This window comes from Desmodus rotundus, chromosome 5 (assembly GCF_022682495.2).
Source record: "Desmodus rotundus isolate HL8 chromosome 5, HLdesRot8A.1, whole genome shotgun sequence".
Classification (NCBI taxonomy): Eukaryota; Metazoa; Chordata; class Mammalia; order Chiroptera; family Phyllostomidae; genus Desmodus; species Desmodus rotundus.
In genome coordinates, this window is record NC_071391.1 from 166,874,128 (window position 1) to 166,888,053 (window position 13,926).

The 13,926-nt window shown below is 56.3% G+C and overlaps 1 protein-coding gene across 17 annotated transcripts in view; it reads left to right on the plus strand.

Moving 5' to 3' along the window:
• MYT1L (myelin transcription factor 1 like) overlaps window positions 1-13,926 on the plus strand; it is a 351,165-nt gene that overhangs the window by 307,474 nt on the left and 29,765 nt on the right. For 14 of the 17 annotated variants that reach the window (XM_053924170.1, XM_053924160.1, XM_053924168.1 and 11 more), the window contains one exon: window positions 621-689. In XM_053924170.1, the coding sequence (XP_053780145.1) occupies window positions 621-689 (69 nt within the window). Of the gene's footprint in view, window positions 1-570; window positions 690-13,926 lie in introns of all 17 variants that reach the window. The other 3 variants (XM_053924174.1, XM_053924173.1, XM_053924172.2) reach the window with 1 other exon arrangement.

The window sequence follows — 13,926 nt, forward strand, 5'->3', positions numbered from 1 at the left end:
CCAGGGCGCTAACCCCCTTGCAGACATTGCAGCTAAACTGGAAACAATGAAACTTTCTAAAAGTTTTTTTTTAAACATACTTACTATTTTGGCTGTTTTTGTTTTTGTTTGGTGGCAGATGTCCAACACCAAGGTGTGATGGGAGTGGTCATGTGACTGGTAATTACGCCTCACATAGAAGGTGTGACTTCATTTTCCTCATGGTGGATTCTGTCTTTTCAATTTATTGTTTTCAGCTTACCTCAACAATGCTGTCAGAGTGAAAACGTTCAGCTGTGTGTCGCCCCTCGAAGTGCTCTGTGTTGACCTTTAAAAGCATGCTAATGGGTGTGTTGTATAATGTGTTTTCTCTGAAAATAGACTACCTAAATTGGGGAAATTCTTTACAAGCATTTCAACCGAAGAATGCAAATATTTTTCTTTTCAAAGATAGTTTATTAACAGACATTTTTTTTAATTTATATGTAAACATATGCAGAGTTAATTATAAAAAAATTCAATATACAGCACTTGCCCCATCGCTTTTCTGCATTCAACTTTAATTTCCATGTTGTGTTGTTTGTCCGGGAGGGCCCGCGGGCTAGAGGGTGACTCACGGACTCTGCGGGCCTGTCTTCCAGTCTGTCGGGCTGCCCCCTGGCTGACAAAAGCATCCGGAGTATGCTGGCCACCAGCTCACAGGAACTCAAGTAAGATTTAACAGAAATCATTCTCTTTTTCCAATCTGTTCCCTTAGCAGGAACAAAAAGGATGTGTCATTTGAAAAGAAAGTTGTCCTTACAAAGCCACCTGTGCACCGCAGTGTGGCATTGGTGCCCAGGCATCCCGGTCGCCTCCTGGTAACCCACTCTGCCTTCTCCCTTGTTGGTCCCCAGTTCTTCCCAACCGCACCCTCCCGTCCGGAGCTGTCCAGAGCAGAGCGCGCTCTTTCCAGCACGTCTGCACGTGGGAGGGTGGCGTCACAGAGTTGCTCAGACTTTTAAGAAAAGATTATAACTTAAAAAGTCAAAAGTTGATGTCTTGAAAGTCAGCATTTAGTGTGAGTGGTTAACATACGGGCGTGTCACTAGCACTGAGACAGAAGGCTACCAGGGTCAGAGCTCATCCCTCACGTCCCCCGTGGCCGTGGCACCAGCACTCCTCAGGGTGACTCACAGCTCACTGGTCCGTGTGGCCCGGCACTCATACGCACACCCATCCCTCTGAGCGTTGGACCTCTGTCTCCCCTCTGTCTGTAATTTTTTCTATATTTTAAGCATGAATCTGGTCGCCTGCATTCGTACCCCACCCAGACCGAGTCGTTTCTCCTCGAATACACACGTGACCAACCACGTGCAGGTCTGGGAGGAGCTGGCTCAAGTCACAGCCCGCGAGCGTGCTCCATAGGAGGCAGCCTGCAGGCGGTGTTGGGAACCAGTAGTTCCACAGTGCGATGAGAGCCACCAGCCCCAAGTAATTGTTAGGAGTGCCATCGTGTCGTGTTGCTTCGCTTCCATTCGGTTTGGAAACGGCTTCCTTGCTGATGCAGAGAGGCTGCTGTGGGAAGGCCCTGTCTGTGTGACCACGCCCCCAGGACCGGGCCCCGCCGCACCCAGACCATCACCTCGCACCAGGCTGTCCCAGAGTGTGGGGTTCTGTTTCACACCGTGTCATCTTTTACAGGATCCCTGTCCAGGGCCCTAGTGCCATAGATCATCTGCTCATGTTCAGTGACCTCCTGAACTAGCCCTCCCGTCACCAGACTACCGGCGTCGTCTTCGCGGCCTGTAAACACCGGGAGGGCTCCCTCTTAACAGCTGTGCCACCTGTAGCCTCATCCGCACAGTGCCCCGTGGGCCGAGAGCTGTTAGGACGAGGAGTGGACAGAATTAGCAAGAGCAACTCAGCCCGTGGGGTCGCAGCACCTCGTTTCATGGCTTCAAACCGTCCTTCCCTCAGGGTCAGAGCAAGCTCACTGCGTTCGGCCCCAGCCCACGGCACAATGTGGGTGCCTCCCTGGGACTTCTTAACCAAGAGTCCTTTGCAAAAGTCCGGCCTGTCTCCATTTCCAACAGGCTGTGACTCAGCCTGCTGTCAGCAGGAAATGGCCCTCGTGCCACTTGCGTCTCGTGTCGCCTCTAAGTGGCTAGGGTCTCAGTACCCCAGAGCCCAGAGCGGTCTCCCCACGGGTCTGCTTTGCGTTGGTTCGCATCCCTTGACTTTGGGCTTAGAAGTGCCTGTGGCTCTGAAGCTTCTGTCTCATCTGGGAGGACGGTGGGGCGGCCCCTGTCAGCATCTTCAGGGGGGCGGTCTGCTGGCCCCTCCGCCCGCCTCTTGCGGGAGGGGACCTTGTCTCCCGAGGGGACGCCTTTGCCTCCTTTGGGCTCATCTGAAAGCCACGCTCCCGTCTCAACTTGTCTTTGTGCCGTAAATCCCATTTGCATGGACCCTGTCTTGGAAATCTAGACCTGACCAGTTTTCTGAAATGGTTTGTGTTTATTATTGGATCTTCAAAGTAGGGATTTCAATTAAATGTATGCAATAAAAAGTAATATTTAAATGAGCAGTTTTCACTTGATGTCTTTTCAAACTGGGGAAACTGTAGATTATATCTTCCTTTGACCTTTTCACTGATGAGTCCCCTCCATCCGTTTCTCTTCCACCTGAGTCACAGGTGCCGACTCACCCCTTGAAGATTTGCGCAGCTTTTTCTAAACTAAGTCATTCATGGGCTCTTAGCAGCAGCTTCCTCTTTACCCAGAGTTGTAAAGCTCCGGTCAGTCCGCGCTGCGGCAGCCTCTTCCCTCAGGAGTGACAGGTGCCGTTCCCACGGGGGGCAGCAGTTCCTGCTGCTTCCTAAAGACAAGTTCAAAGGTGGCTCCCAGTCCCCTCAAAACTCCTCTCCATTGTACACCTGCTAGGTAGTGGAATTTTCTGGAAATGTTCCTCTTATCTCTTCTAACTCGGACTTTAAAGCAGTTGGCCATTAACAGGACCTTCTTGATCGTGGACAAACGATGAACTTTGCCAGATGAACTTTGGGTCTCAGACCCTCAAATCTCTCAAAAATCCTGAGATGATGCTTTGCTTGGTTCTTACCCAGAGCAACACATTTGGGATATTCTTAAAAAGAAGTCAGTAATTTCATGTCTACTTGTGTACAACGTGTAAACCGAGTACATATTAAAGTTTAACGGGCTCATAGATACCACTCAAGCCCTGGAACTACCGCGCTCTGCAGCTCCCAGTCTGTCAGTGCAGAGAACACGGTTTGGGCTCAGAAGTCAGGTGAAGCGACACTGGCAGGAGGTGGGGGTGGGGGTGCGTCGCGCAGGTCAGGCAGCCCCGGGACTGCGCGCTGTGTGTGCACACCTCACACCCACCTGTAGGCTGCAGGGCTCCACCTGTGCACTTCCCTGAGACCCCAGGCCAGAAAGGAGAGGAGGGCTGTTCCAAGTAAAGTGAGGGTCCTTTTTTGGTGAAAACGCTGCTTAATATGAGCTCGGGTGCTGAAGGAAGTTTCTTCTCTTAAAGCTCCACCCGCTCAGGTCACCTGACAGTAGTGACGCGAGGGAACTTGCAGATCACACGGCGTGACTGTGGGCCCTTATGTGAGAAACTGGCCTCCCACCAGGGGTTCTCGCCCCCGCCTCCGATGCACGGTCACTCGAAGGGGCGCGCAGGGCGGGGGTGTCTTGGCCGCCTCAGCAACCAGTTCCAGCCAAGCCCAAACCGATTTCAGTCAGAGGCGAGGACCCTATGAGGGGCCTGCAGGTTGGCTTTGGTTGACACTTTGCCTGGCTAAGCTGAGGTGCCTCCTCGTTGGTCCCGCCCGAGTGTGCGGCGCCCCGAGCGCTGTCAGGATGTAACTCCTTGCAGGGGGGACGCCCACATTGCCGGCTGGTCTCCACTTCCTCACGTCTGCACTTTGAAGTGGTCAGTGCAGGGTGGCGGGGGGGGGGGGGTCCCTGCTCTGAGCTGTCCACCCTCTGACAGTTCTCGTGTGCCCCATTCTTTCTAGGCACCCGCCCTAGGGGCGTTCAGCTTGGACACGGTGGAGGCCTATCCACATGTACCAAAACCCTTTCAAAGACCTGGTTACATCTCCTATAAAACAAACTTAAAGAATTAGAGTTAAGAATTTAAGCCAAGATACTGCTTTTCTCTAAAGGCTACTTATTCCTGGAACTTGCTAGGGCCTGTTCCCCGCTGCGAGTGCTGTCTGGCCACAGGAAGGTCACATGCGAGGATCTGACGGAGCCTTGCTCGTGTGACCGTTTGTGTTGTTTCAGGGGCTGGGGGTTCGCCCACTGCCACCGTGCGCCTGGGTCTGAGAGGCAGTCCTCACTTTCTGTCACCTTCTGCTTCCAGTTTGACAACAGTAAACCCACAGACCGCTGTGAATAGCGGCTGCCCCCAAGCCTGGTTTCCTTAACAGGAGAGCGTCTCCCCTTCGAGGTGCCGGCCTCTGCATGCAGTGGCTCCTGACAACAGGTTACCTTCGCTCTGACCTGGCAGGGGAGGGGTGGGGGGCGGGGAGCGCACAGAGTACTTGCTTTTCCTTCTCAGACAGTGTCCCACGGACCCCTGTCTCAGTTAGAAAGACCTTTCTTCCAGCCACTGGTGCAGCTCCTGGGAATGCCTGGGTCCGTGTGGGACCGCCTGCCGCGTACGTATTAGGGTGGAATGGGCACCCTCACACCCATGCACGTGACCGACCGGGCCTCAGAAGGCTGAGCGTCAGTGAGCACAGGAGCCTTCCTCCCCAACCCCCACAGCACCACTGGCTGGGGTCGGGCACGCTGGCAGGTGCAGCTGCAAGAGCAGCTGGGAAGGCTCGGCCCCTTCCACAGACTTGGGAACGGAGGCTCCATCAAGACCCTCAGACAGCAGGTGGCAGCGACAGCTTTTGCACAGGTCAAACTGCCGCTTCCTGTCCATGGCGCCTTGGGCGTGCCACTCGGGCGGGCAGAGCAGAGCTCCATGTTTGCTGTGGCTCTGACCACACCCCTGCACACTCACAGGCACACACAGAGGACAGGCAGGCAGGACACGTGCAGTGCACGGCACAGCCGCCCCGCCCAGATCCTGGTGCAGCAGGTTGCTTCTTGGGGGAGGGGCAACAGGAAAGCCGGCTTCTCTGTTCCTGGAGTGCCCGCTCCCTGGAGGCCAGCTCCTGGGCCCCCACCCCCACCAGCCCGGCTGCCGTGGCCCATGGAGCTGCCTGGGGACCAGGGCCCTTGAGTGGTCTGCTGCTCCAACCAGATCCCTGTGTTGTGCGCAGTCTCGCAGACTGCATGAGGCCCGTCCGGTGTGCGTTCCCGCCTTCCCTGGACTCTCCTCCCACACGGGCCAGCCGAGACAGAGAGCACCACACCACCTCAGGGTGGGATTCATGCCTGAAAGGCTCTGTGCTTTGCAGGCGCCGGCGGATGTCCTCCTGCCACACTTGAAATGCAGTTTCGGTGCCTTTGCTTTTCTTTGATTAAGGGACACACCCCTCCCCCTGCAGGTTTTGGTGCAGGTTACGGTAAAATTCAGAGTAAAAAAATGCTTAGGTTGTCCAAGGCAGGCAGGCAGGCAGGCAGGGTGTACCTTTAAAAACTGATTAGGACACAGTTTTTAGTGAGTGGGGAGTCCGCGCAAAATAAAGGGCAGAGCAAGGCCTCTCCATCAGAGGGGGCGCTATTCAGCCCTCTGCGCCTCGGCTTCCTTATCTGTGACACAGGTACCCTGGGGTGTTGCTAACCTCAGCACGTGAAGGTCCTGTGGACTTTTCTACCGTGGGTTTCACGGAAGCATCGGCAGGACTCGAGGGAGGAAAGTGTGTGAACTGATTGAACGGTTTCTCAGTGACCTTGATCCACCAGCTGCAGTGACGTCCCGAGACAAGGACTCCGATTCTCTGCCAAGCCCCTGGGTCCCTAGTCTGGGGGGCTTCACCTGGAGCCCTTTTGTTAAGAAAGAAAGGCAGCAGTTGACGCGAGGCCTGGCTCTCCCGTGAGGTGGGGGCAGTCTGGGGAACCCTGCGCTCGCCCCCCCCGGAGCCTGTAAAGCCAGCCTCTGCCGTTGCTCTGGGTCTGAGATAAGTCAGCAGCTCCCAGAGGTGAGACCACTCCTGCCCAGAGGGTCTCATGGTCAGTTTTCAAGCAAACTGGAAAGATGGGATCTGTCACATCCAGAGTGTCCCGGGGTGGATGGAGGTAGAGCGGAGCCACCCATTCTGGGTCAGGGTCTGTGTCCGGGCCTCAGGCAGGTGCGGCTCCATGTGGAAGGGGGGCTGGGGCCAGCCTGGTTGTGGATGGGTGGGGCGAGTATGTGGCAGGGGGTGGGGAGGCCTCGGGGCACAGCAAGAGGCTGCCTGCCCACATGGTGGGCACACAGTGAGGGTCCCCAGGAGAGCAGCAGGGCTGGATCGGACATGTCCTGGTGCTCAGCTGTGTCCTGGAAGGACCACACCTGGACACTCGACTGAGGCAGAGTCGAGGGGCTGGAGGAGGGCTCAGTGCAGGGAAGGAAGCCAGGCCCTGGGCAGAGCAGGGCTGCAGGGGGAGGAGAGGCTGGGCAGGAGTGGACACTCCAGGCCCCTCCCCACACCAGGTGGATGGCGCGGCCACTACAGACAGGCAGCCAACCGGGTAGGCCCGGGGCCCCAGGGGAGGGGCCAGCACCCAGGAACCTGGGCCAGCACCACCTGACAGGCTCGTGGGCCCCTCACGGGTGCGGGCCTAGCACAGCCGCCTGTGGGACAGGAGAGCTCCGAGAGCCAGGCCTTCGTCCTGCTCCTGGGGGCGGAGCGTTCACTTGTTCACCATGTTCCCAAACCCAGTGCACCGCTGTGAATGTACATCCACAGGCAGCTGAGTCGCAAAGTAATTGAAGTCCCATCTAAAAGCTTCTGGACCTTTGTCGTTAGTAACTGGCCAAGGAAGTTTGTCTCAGCCAATCCCACTCTGGGAGAATAGCAAACTACTTCTTGAAGAGACGTCCCACCTTCTGCCTGCTGAATGCGCTCCCTGCCTGGCTCTAGCAGTTCACACTGGCCCTTCAAAGATTGGTCCGCAGTGACTGTGGGGGGCTTGAACTTGGACACAGGCACCCTGAGCCCTTCCTCTGGGATGCAGGGGAACGTCTGAATCCGTGCTGCCTGGGAGGCTGTTATGTTTTCTACCAGACGAATTTGGGAAACATTCCAAATCCAGAATAAGGCAACGGGGAAGATGTTTCCTGTGAAACATTTCTTAGCTCCCATTTTCCCATCAGAAAGTACTGCGTGATACTGCTTGTTTCTGAACAAATGAAAGTAATTTGTCATCTACTCAAAGATGAAGTTTATTCTTTGAATAAGTTTATTTTTTAACTTCTGAATTAGTCCCTTTATAAAATGTGGAGCACACTGAATGCATGTGAACAAAAGGAAAAGATTATTTTCCTTACGGTTTTAAGTACTGCCGTCTTACAGTTATTTCACATATATAAATGTATGTTTACATGTAACGTGCACACATGTATGTGTGTGGCTTGGCATCACCATCTGTGCTGTTAGGTCTGGGCCTAAAGGCAGACCCATGTCCTTTCATAAAACAGGTTAGATTGTCTTTGAGTCCTCTGCGTCTAGTTAAACTGGGCCTTTCCTGATTCACAGGAATTGGTCCCGTCCTCACTGAGGCAGACCCATCTCCACTTCTGGGCACGGCCGCTGGGCAGGGGCGAGGCCGGCCGCTGGGCGAGGGTGTCTGGCCAGCAGCGTGACTACATCAGCCCTCACTTGTAAATGTGAGGGCTCATTCCAGTAAACACTGCACTAACTTACAGTTCCCTGGAGCGAAGTGAATGAAATTGGAAGTAAAGTAGATGTACCCTTTGGGAAATTATTGACAAGGATTTTGGAGGGCATTTTTTTCTGGCAATTTCAGGAGCGAGAACCATTCTTTCTGGATTTCTTCCTTGGCTGGAAAACTCTGACGGGGTGAAGGGCTGCTTGTGGCCCAGGGAGTGGAGAGGCCGGTGGGGGCGGTTTACCCTTCTGTCCCCCAACCCGGTCTGCTTGCATTCATTCCAGACACAGCCGGGCTAGAGGAGCTGGACTTCCCGGGGCGAGCAGTTCGGGGGCATCACCTCTCACCTGCTCTGCTCTTCAGTTGCCTGTTTACAAACAGAAACCTTTTCCTGGCGCCGGTGGGTTTAGTCTCGTTGTTTGCACTTTCCGTCTCCAGGCCCCACAGGGGCTTCGCGTTCCCTCTGTCTGTGACCCCAAGACGGAGACACCCTGCCTGCCCCCTAAGAGGGTTCGAGGAAGTTGTGGTGTAAGGGGACCGAGGCCCCACTCTGACCTGCCTTCTTGGCGCAGCGCCCTTGGTAGACGAGGCAGAACGAAACGCAGCGCACACTTGCGGCGCAGCTGTTCTCGGAGCCCTGCCGGCGGTGGGCAGTGCCGTCGCTTTGGACCACGAGAGCAGCACAACAGCTCCAGTTACTTGGTGAAGAATCAACTTCACAACTTTACGACTTGTACAGAAGCTCAACTTTGCTTAACCAGGCGTAACCCCAGGTGGGTCCTAAGGCTGCCTGCTTTAGTGACTGAACACACCTGGCTGATGAGTAGTACGCACATTAATACTTGGGGTCTAGTGTTGTGGGGAGCCTGCTCTCCCTCAGCATCTTAAATACAGGGGCCTGACACAAATAATACCCCTTTCCTATTATATAAAAATCCTTGGTTACAAAATCGTAAGCACTCGATTCTGTAACACAACAATGTCACACTCAAGCACACCATGTGACATTTTAGGTGAAACGTTCAAATTGTCGTCCCTCTCGTGCCCAGGGGCGAGGTTGGCACTCACTGGCTGCCCGGTCCCCACACCGACGTTTGTCTCAGCCACGGTCCCCAGTGCACCAGCTTCTTTCCTTGGTGCCCACGTTCCGTGTCATGCTGTGGTCATTTGGTCACCTGTGCCAAGTGCTAAAATGTTGCCCTGAGGGTGGGACTCAGGGCTTCAGCACCCACGGGAGCTTTTGCAAGCCATGCGGCAGATGAGCTCCTGAGTGACCAGAACAAGTCGTTCGTACCACACGACCTCGTATGGAGCTGTGAGTTCTGAGGGGGCACTGCTGCCGGGCAGTGAGCGGGGTCGGCAGACAGGCCAGCCCAGGGCCCCTGGGCAGACAAGGCCATGGCGGCGCCAGCCTCTCCCTTGTGCTGTGAGGGGTTGGGCAAGGCTGTCGGGAAGGGTTAGGGGAGTTTGAAAGGTGGGAACAAGGCGGGGACGACAGGCGAGCTCCTTGACATCACCTCTGCCCAGGGACAGTGCGGGGCCAGCAGTGTAGGTGTACGTGAAGTCCGGGCTGCAGCCCCCTGAGGCGAGAGCAGGTCAGCAGGTGCAGTGCTGTGGCTCCGCTTAGCACTGCAGCCCGGCCCAGGCAGCATCCCAGAGCCAGGCCCTCTGTTCCTGAGTGAGTCGTGGAGAAAGCAGCGTCACAGCCCAGCGAGAAAGCCCACCTACCTGAGTGGTCCCTGAACCCAGAACCGCATCCACAGCTGCCATCATGGTGTCCGTGATGGGAGGCGCCGGGGCCTGGCCATGCCAGGTAGAAGCCAGCTGAGGCCAAGCATCTGAAACCACCTGCGCGCAGCCGTCAGGAACAAAAAGCAGCTCCACTCCACTGTTAGCCGGTTCATCCTCTCAGTCAGAGTCGTGTGCGCCCCTCCTCACAGCTCAGGGGCTCGGGCTGACCCTTCCACACCGCTGCTTCCCCACCTTAGACGTCGTCCAGAAAACAGAGGAGGCTCACCTGTGTTCAAGACCCGGCTGCTTATGCGAGGAGACAAGAAGCCTGTCCTCTTGCTCCACGCGTGGCCCGCTCGGGGAGTGTGGGGTCATGTCCAGGCTCCTGTCTGGCAGGCTTGCCCTCCCTCCCCCACCCCATCCCTTCCTGTCCTGATCGTACAAATCCTGAGGCTGCTTCTGTCCTGCGAGCCCAGCGCACAGGCCTCGCCGCCCTCCGAGCACCTGGGGCGTCTCAGAGCTTCCCAGGCCACGCTTCCGCTTCAGAGCGTGTTTAGGCCGCGCAGCCCTGAGCACATGCTCTTCAGCAGCGTCTGTTGACTCCCGGGGAAGTCTGGATCCATCTGTTGGATTTTCTATTTTTGCTTGTCCGTTTTAAATTAAACGTCAGTGTTTCCAGCTTGGTTCTAGGACTTAGCGCAGTTCACACGTGTGGGGACAGGGTGCCTCGGGACCCCCTGGAAGGCGTGTGTGTCCCTGGCTGTTTGGCACCCAGGACAGTGCCTGGCTCACAGTAGGCATAGAGTCAACCTCCGTGACTCTAGCCGAACCGTCACTTGTAGCCATTCTGACTCAGCCTGGCCTTCTGGCAGGGAGCTCTGTCTGGTTCGTTGGCACCTCGCTCTCTGAATAACCCTGTTGCACCCATGAGGTATCTTCAGCTTATCTCTAAGGTATTTCTGCTTTTTTTCCATTCAAGTTATGACAAGAATTTTTGCCATCAAAATTGCCAATATCCAGTTTTTAATTTCCCAGAGATATCAAATGGAGCAAGGCTTTAGGCTAAGTAGGAATCATTTAAATTTTGTTCATTGTTTCATTGCCAGTGTTTGGGATGTGTCTATTACTTGTTTGCTTTGGGAAATTATGTTTAAAATCGAGTCAGACTGTTTCAATTGCATTAATAAGGACACCCATGGACCTAAAAGTGTTTTAAAATCTTCGGGCTTTTAGAAAGTGATTGGAGAAAGACAGGAGCATCAGAGTGGAGCTCGTCCAGTGGTGATGGTCCCCGCTGTCAGGGCCAGCAGCAGGGAGCCGTGCAGAGCAGGCCCCGGGCCCAGACCTCACCTAGCCACCCTGGTGGTGACCTGCCACCTGGGCCTCACCTCTCCAGGCCCAGCCCACACCGTGGGGCATGCTGCTGCCCACTTCACAGCTCGTTAAAGATCGAATGAGCTCGCCCATGGAAAGTGCTCAGAGTGGCACATGGTACCAGAAAAAGTGGCACGCCTCTGTGGATGGAAGAACTGGGACCAAGATGAGACAGGCAAGAGCCAGCCCACGGTGGTGGCCAGGCCCACGGGGTTTCAGTGGAGACGAGACTGAAAGAGGGAAGCCAGGAAAGAGACAGGCCATCAGCACCAGGGGTCAACTCCAGCAACAGATGAAGAAATGAGACTTCTCAGATTTAAAGCGCCAACAACCAAGATCAAAATATTTCAAAGATAAAAGTCCGTTTTCCTATTACGTCTTTTCTCTCATCTAACATGGTACAATCTGAAAATTCTTATATCGGACTTGCAAATCAGGTTTAAAATCTTCAAATACAATTGTCCGTCAGCCCATCGGATTTTGCACCAGACGTGACCCCACTCATGGACCTCGCCCTCCCCTCCCCACTTTCTGAAGCCTGGAATACGCCCGCCGGCGTGTTTCGATCCCCTCTCTCAGTTCTTGTTTTTCACCAACCCGGGGCGCTTGCCTCAGACCTCGTGCTGACGTAAGGGGCTGCGCCGTGCAAGGAGCGTGCGGTGGGGGAGGTGCTTCCCCTCCTCGCTGTTGCGCTTGCACAGTGGATCCAGGGCCGAGCAGACCCTGGCTTCCCCCTTGTCTGTCACATGTCAAGTCAGGCATCCACTTTCCTAGTGGCAGCTGCCTGAGCCACACCGCGTCCGCCTGGACCAGTCATCAGTGTGTGGGATCCTGTGTCGTTTTCACCCACGGGGTGTCTTGGGCAGGGCTCTTCCCAGTGGCATGTCCCAGGATGACCTTGACATCAGCTTCAGGGGGGCGGTGACGCCCCTTCCCCTGCCATGGGACAAGCCTGGTTCAAAGCCCCGCCTCTGCTGTGTGATTGCGGCATCCCGTGCCTGCCAGCCCCTGGTTCTTTCCACACGCCTTGCCTTCATGTCGCCCACTCAAGGCCTCCCCTGTGCCAGGCCCTGAAGACGCCGAAGGTGGGAGGGCCAGGCCAGCTGCCCCATCAGCTATGGCGTGGCCTGGCCAGGTGGAAGGGAACGGGAGGGACTCAGGACTCAGGGTTGGAGAGTTGCAGTCCAGACCCCTGATGCGTGCCAGCTAAACGGCCTTTAGCAGGCCCGTGCGTCTGGGCACCAGTCTCCTTAGCTGGGGAAAGGGACAAGGACACCCTGCCTCCCAGGGTTCTGCTTGGTGTGCTGCCCGTGGTGGGGCAGAGGCCTGGTGCTCACTGCCCTCATCCTTCAGCCCAGGAGGCTAAGGCAGGGGTGCCACTCGGCCTTCCTGGATCACAAGCAACTCTGCTGGCCATGTCCCTGTGTCCGCTCTCACCAGACAGCTGCCCAAGGCATGTCCAGACCACCACGGTGCTCTCAGTGGCCACTCCTGGGTCTAAGGTGGTCGCCTAAGAATAGAGGATGATCAGTTTAGACACTGAAGTCACTTCATTTTCAGCTCATCCAAACGGTGACTTTTTGGAGAGGCCTAATTACACACTGGAGAACATGTTAACAGCCCCCAGAAATCAGGGTCATGGTACTGACGACAGACCATGCTGTACCCAACACGCTCGTCCGTGAGCTCCACCCGGCATCCACCCACCGCCCCCTCTCCATCCACCCGTGGAGACTGCGACAGGTCAAACCCTGGCTGTGACCCTTCCAGCAAGTGGTCGGCGGCGGGCGGGGTGAGTGATGTGGCCAGGCCCAGGGAGCAGAGATGACCGTGAGCCCAGGTGTGGGCCTGCAGGAGGGGCTTCCGTAGACAGGGACCCTCCGCAGGCTCTGCAGCGCAGCCAGTTTTCTCCGGACCACGGTGGAGAGCCCAGGATGACCCCGGCACGGGAGCGCTGTCCTGGGGCTCGGCATCTCCACTGGTCTGGGCTAGCTGGCCTGAACTAGTTAGCCTGGACTGGACTAGTTGCTCTGAGCTAGTTAGTATGGACTGGTTAGCCTGGACTAGTTATGCAGCTTTTTTGGAATCTCGATCTTTCTATCTCTAAAACAGGAAATAACAGGGACCTTCTAACCTTCGAAGTCTTAGGGGAGACGGATTTGTGGATTTAGCATCACATGCCACTCGCCGCACCAGGGGAGGTACAGGTAACACTGCGGACTGACCCAAGAGGGAGAGAGAGGCAGGGCCAAGTGCTCACACTGGGTCCTCTTCCCTCACATATGCGGAGCAGATGCTTTTCCCCACCCCGGGCCAGTCCGTGAGAGTTCTCCTCGTCCGTCCTGGCCGTGCGTCCCTGTAGCGTACGCGGCCCCTCCCAGCCAGGGGGTGTGCTGAGGTGACCTGGCTCACAGTGAGGGGGCAGTGACTGCTCCAAGCACTGTGACACCTGCCGGCTGCACCCTCCTCCCTGGACCTGCTTTTCGGGAGGCAGGGGCCCGGCAGGCCTAGAGTAGCCCCACAGGGCTAGGGGGTCGCTGTGTTGTCAGCAGCACGTGGTGCTGGTCTCTGCTCAGACGGGACAGACAGGGTGACAAGCTGTGAGTCCCTGTGACTCACTTTCCTGGTGGGCCCAAGAGGGGCCTGCGTGCAGGGCAGCTGCTTGGCTCCCAGGGGTCTGAGCCAGGCCCGAGAGGCTCTGAAGGCTGTGCATCCCCCCGTTCCTGGTTCTGGATGTGCTGTCATCTGGGCGATAGGCTGGTGAGCTGAGCCCCCCTTGGGCAGCGCCCCATTCAACTTCCTGTTGCTCAGAACCAGATTCCAGTGTCCCTGGGTGCAGTGGGAGGGCTGCAGAGGAGGTCACCACAGCCACGCCCACAGGAACCTCTGGGAGTCCCTCCTCCCGCTGGTGCCCCTGGCCTGGCCTTCCGGGCCACAGGATGGGCCCCCTCCCCGGGCCTCCCCACACAGTTGCTGGTGAGATGGGAACGTTATAAATTACCTACCGCCAGCTCCTTGTGCACTGATTTCCCAGCGGTGCAGGTTTCTGCTTCGCCACCTTTCT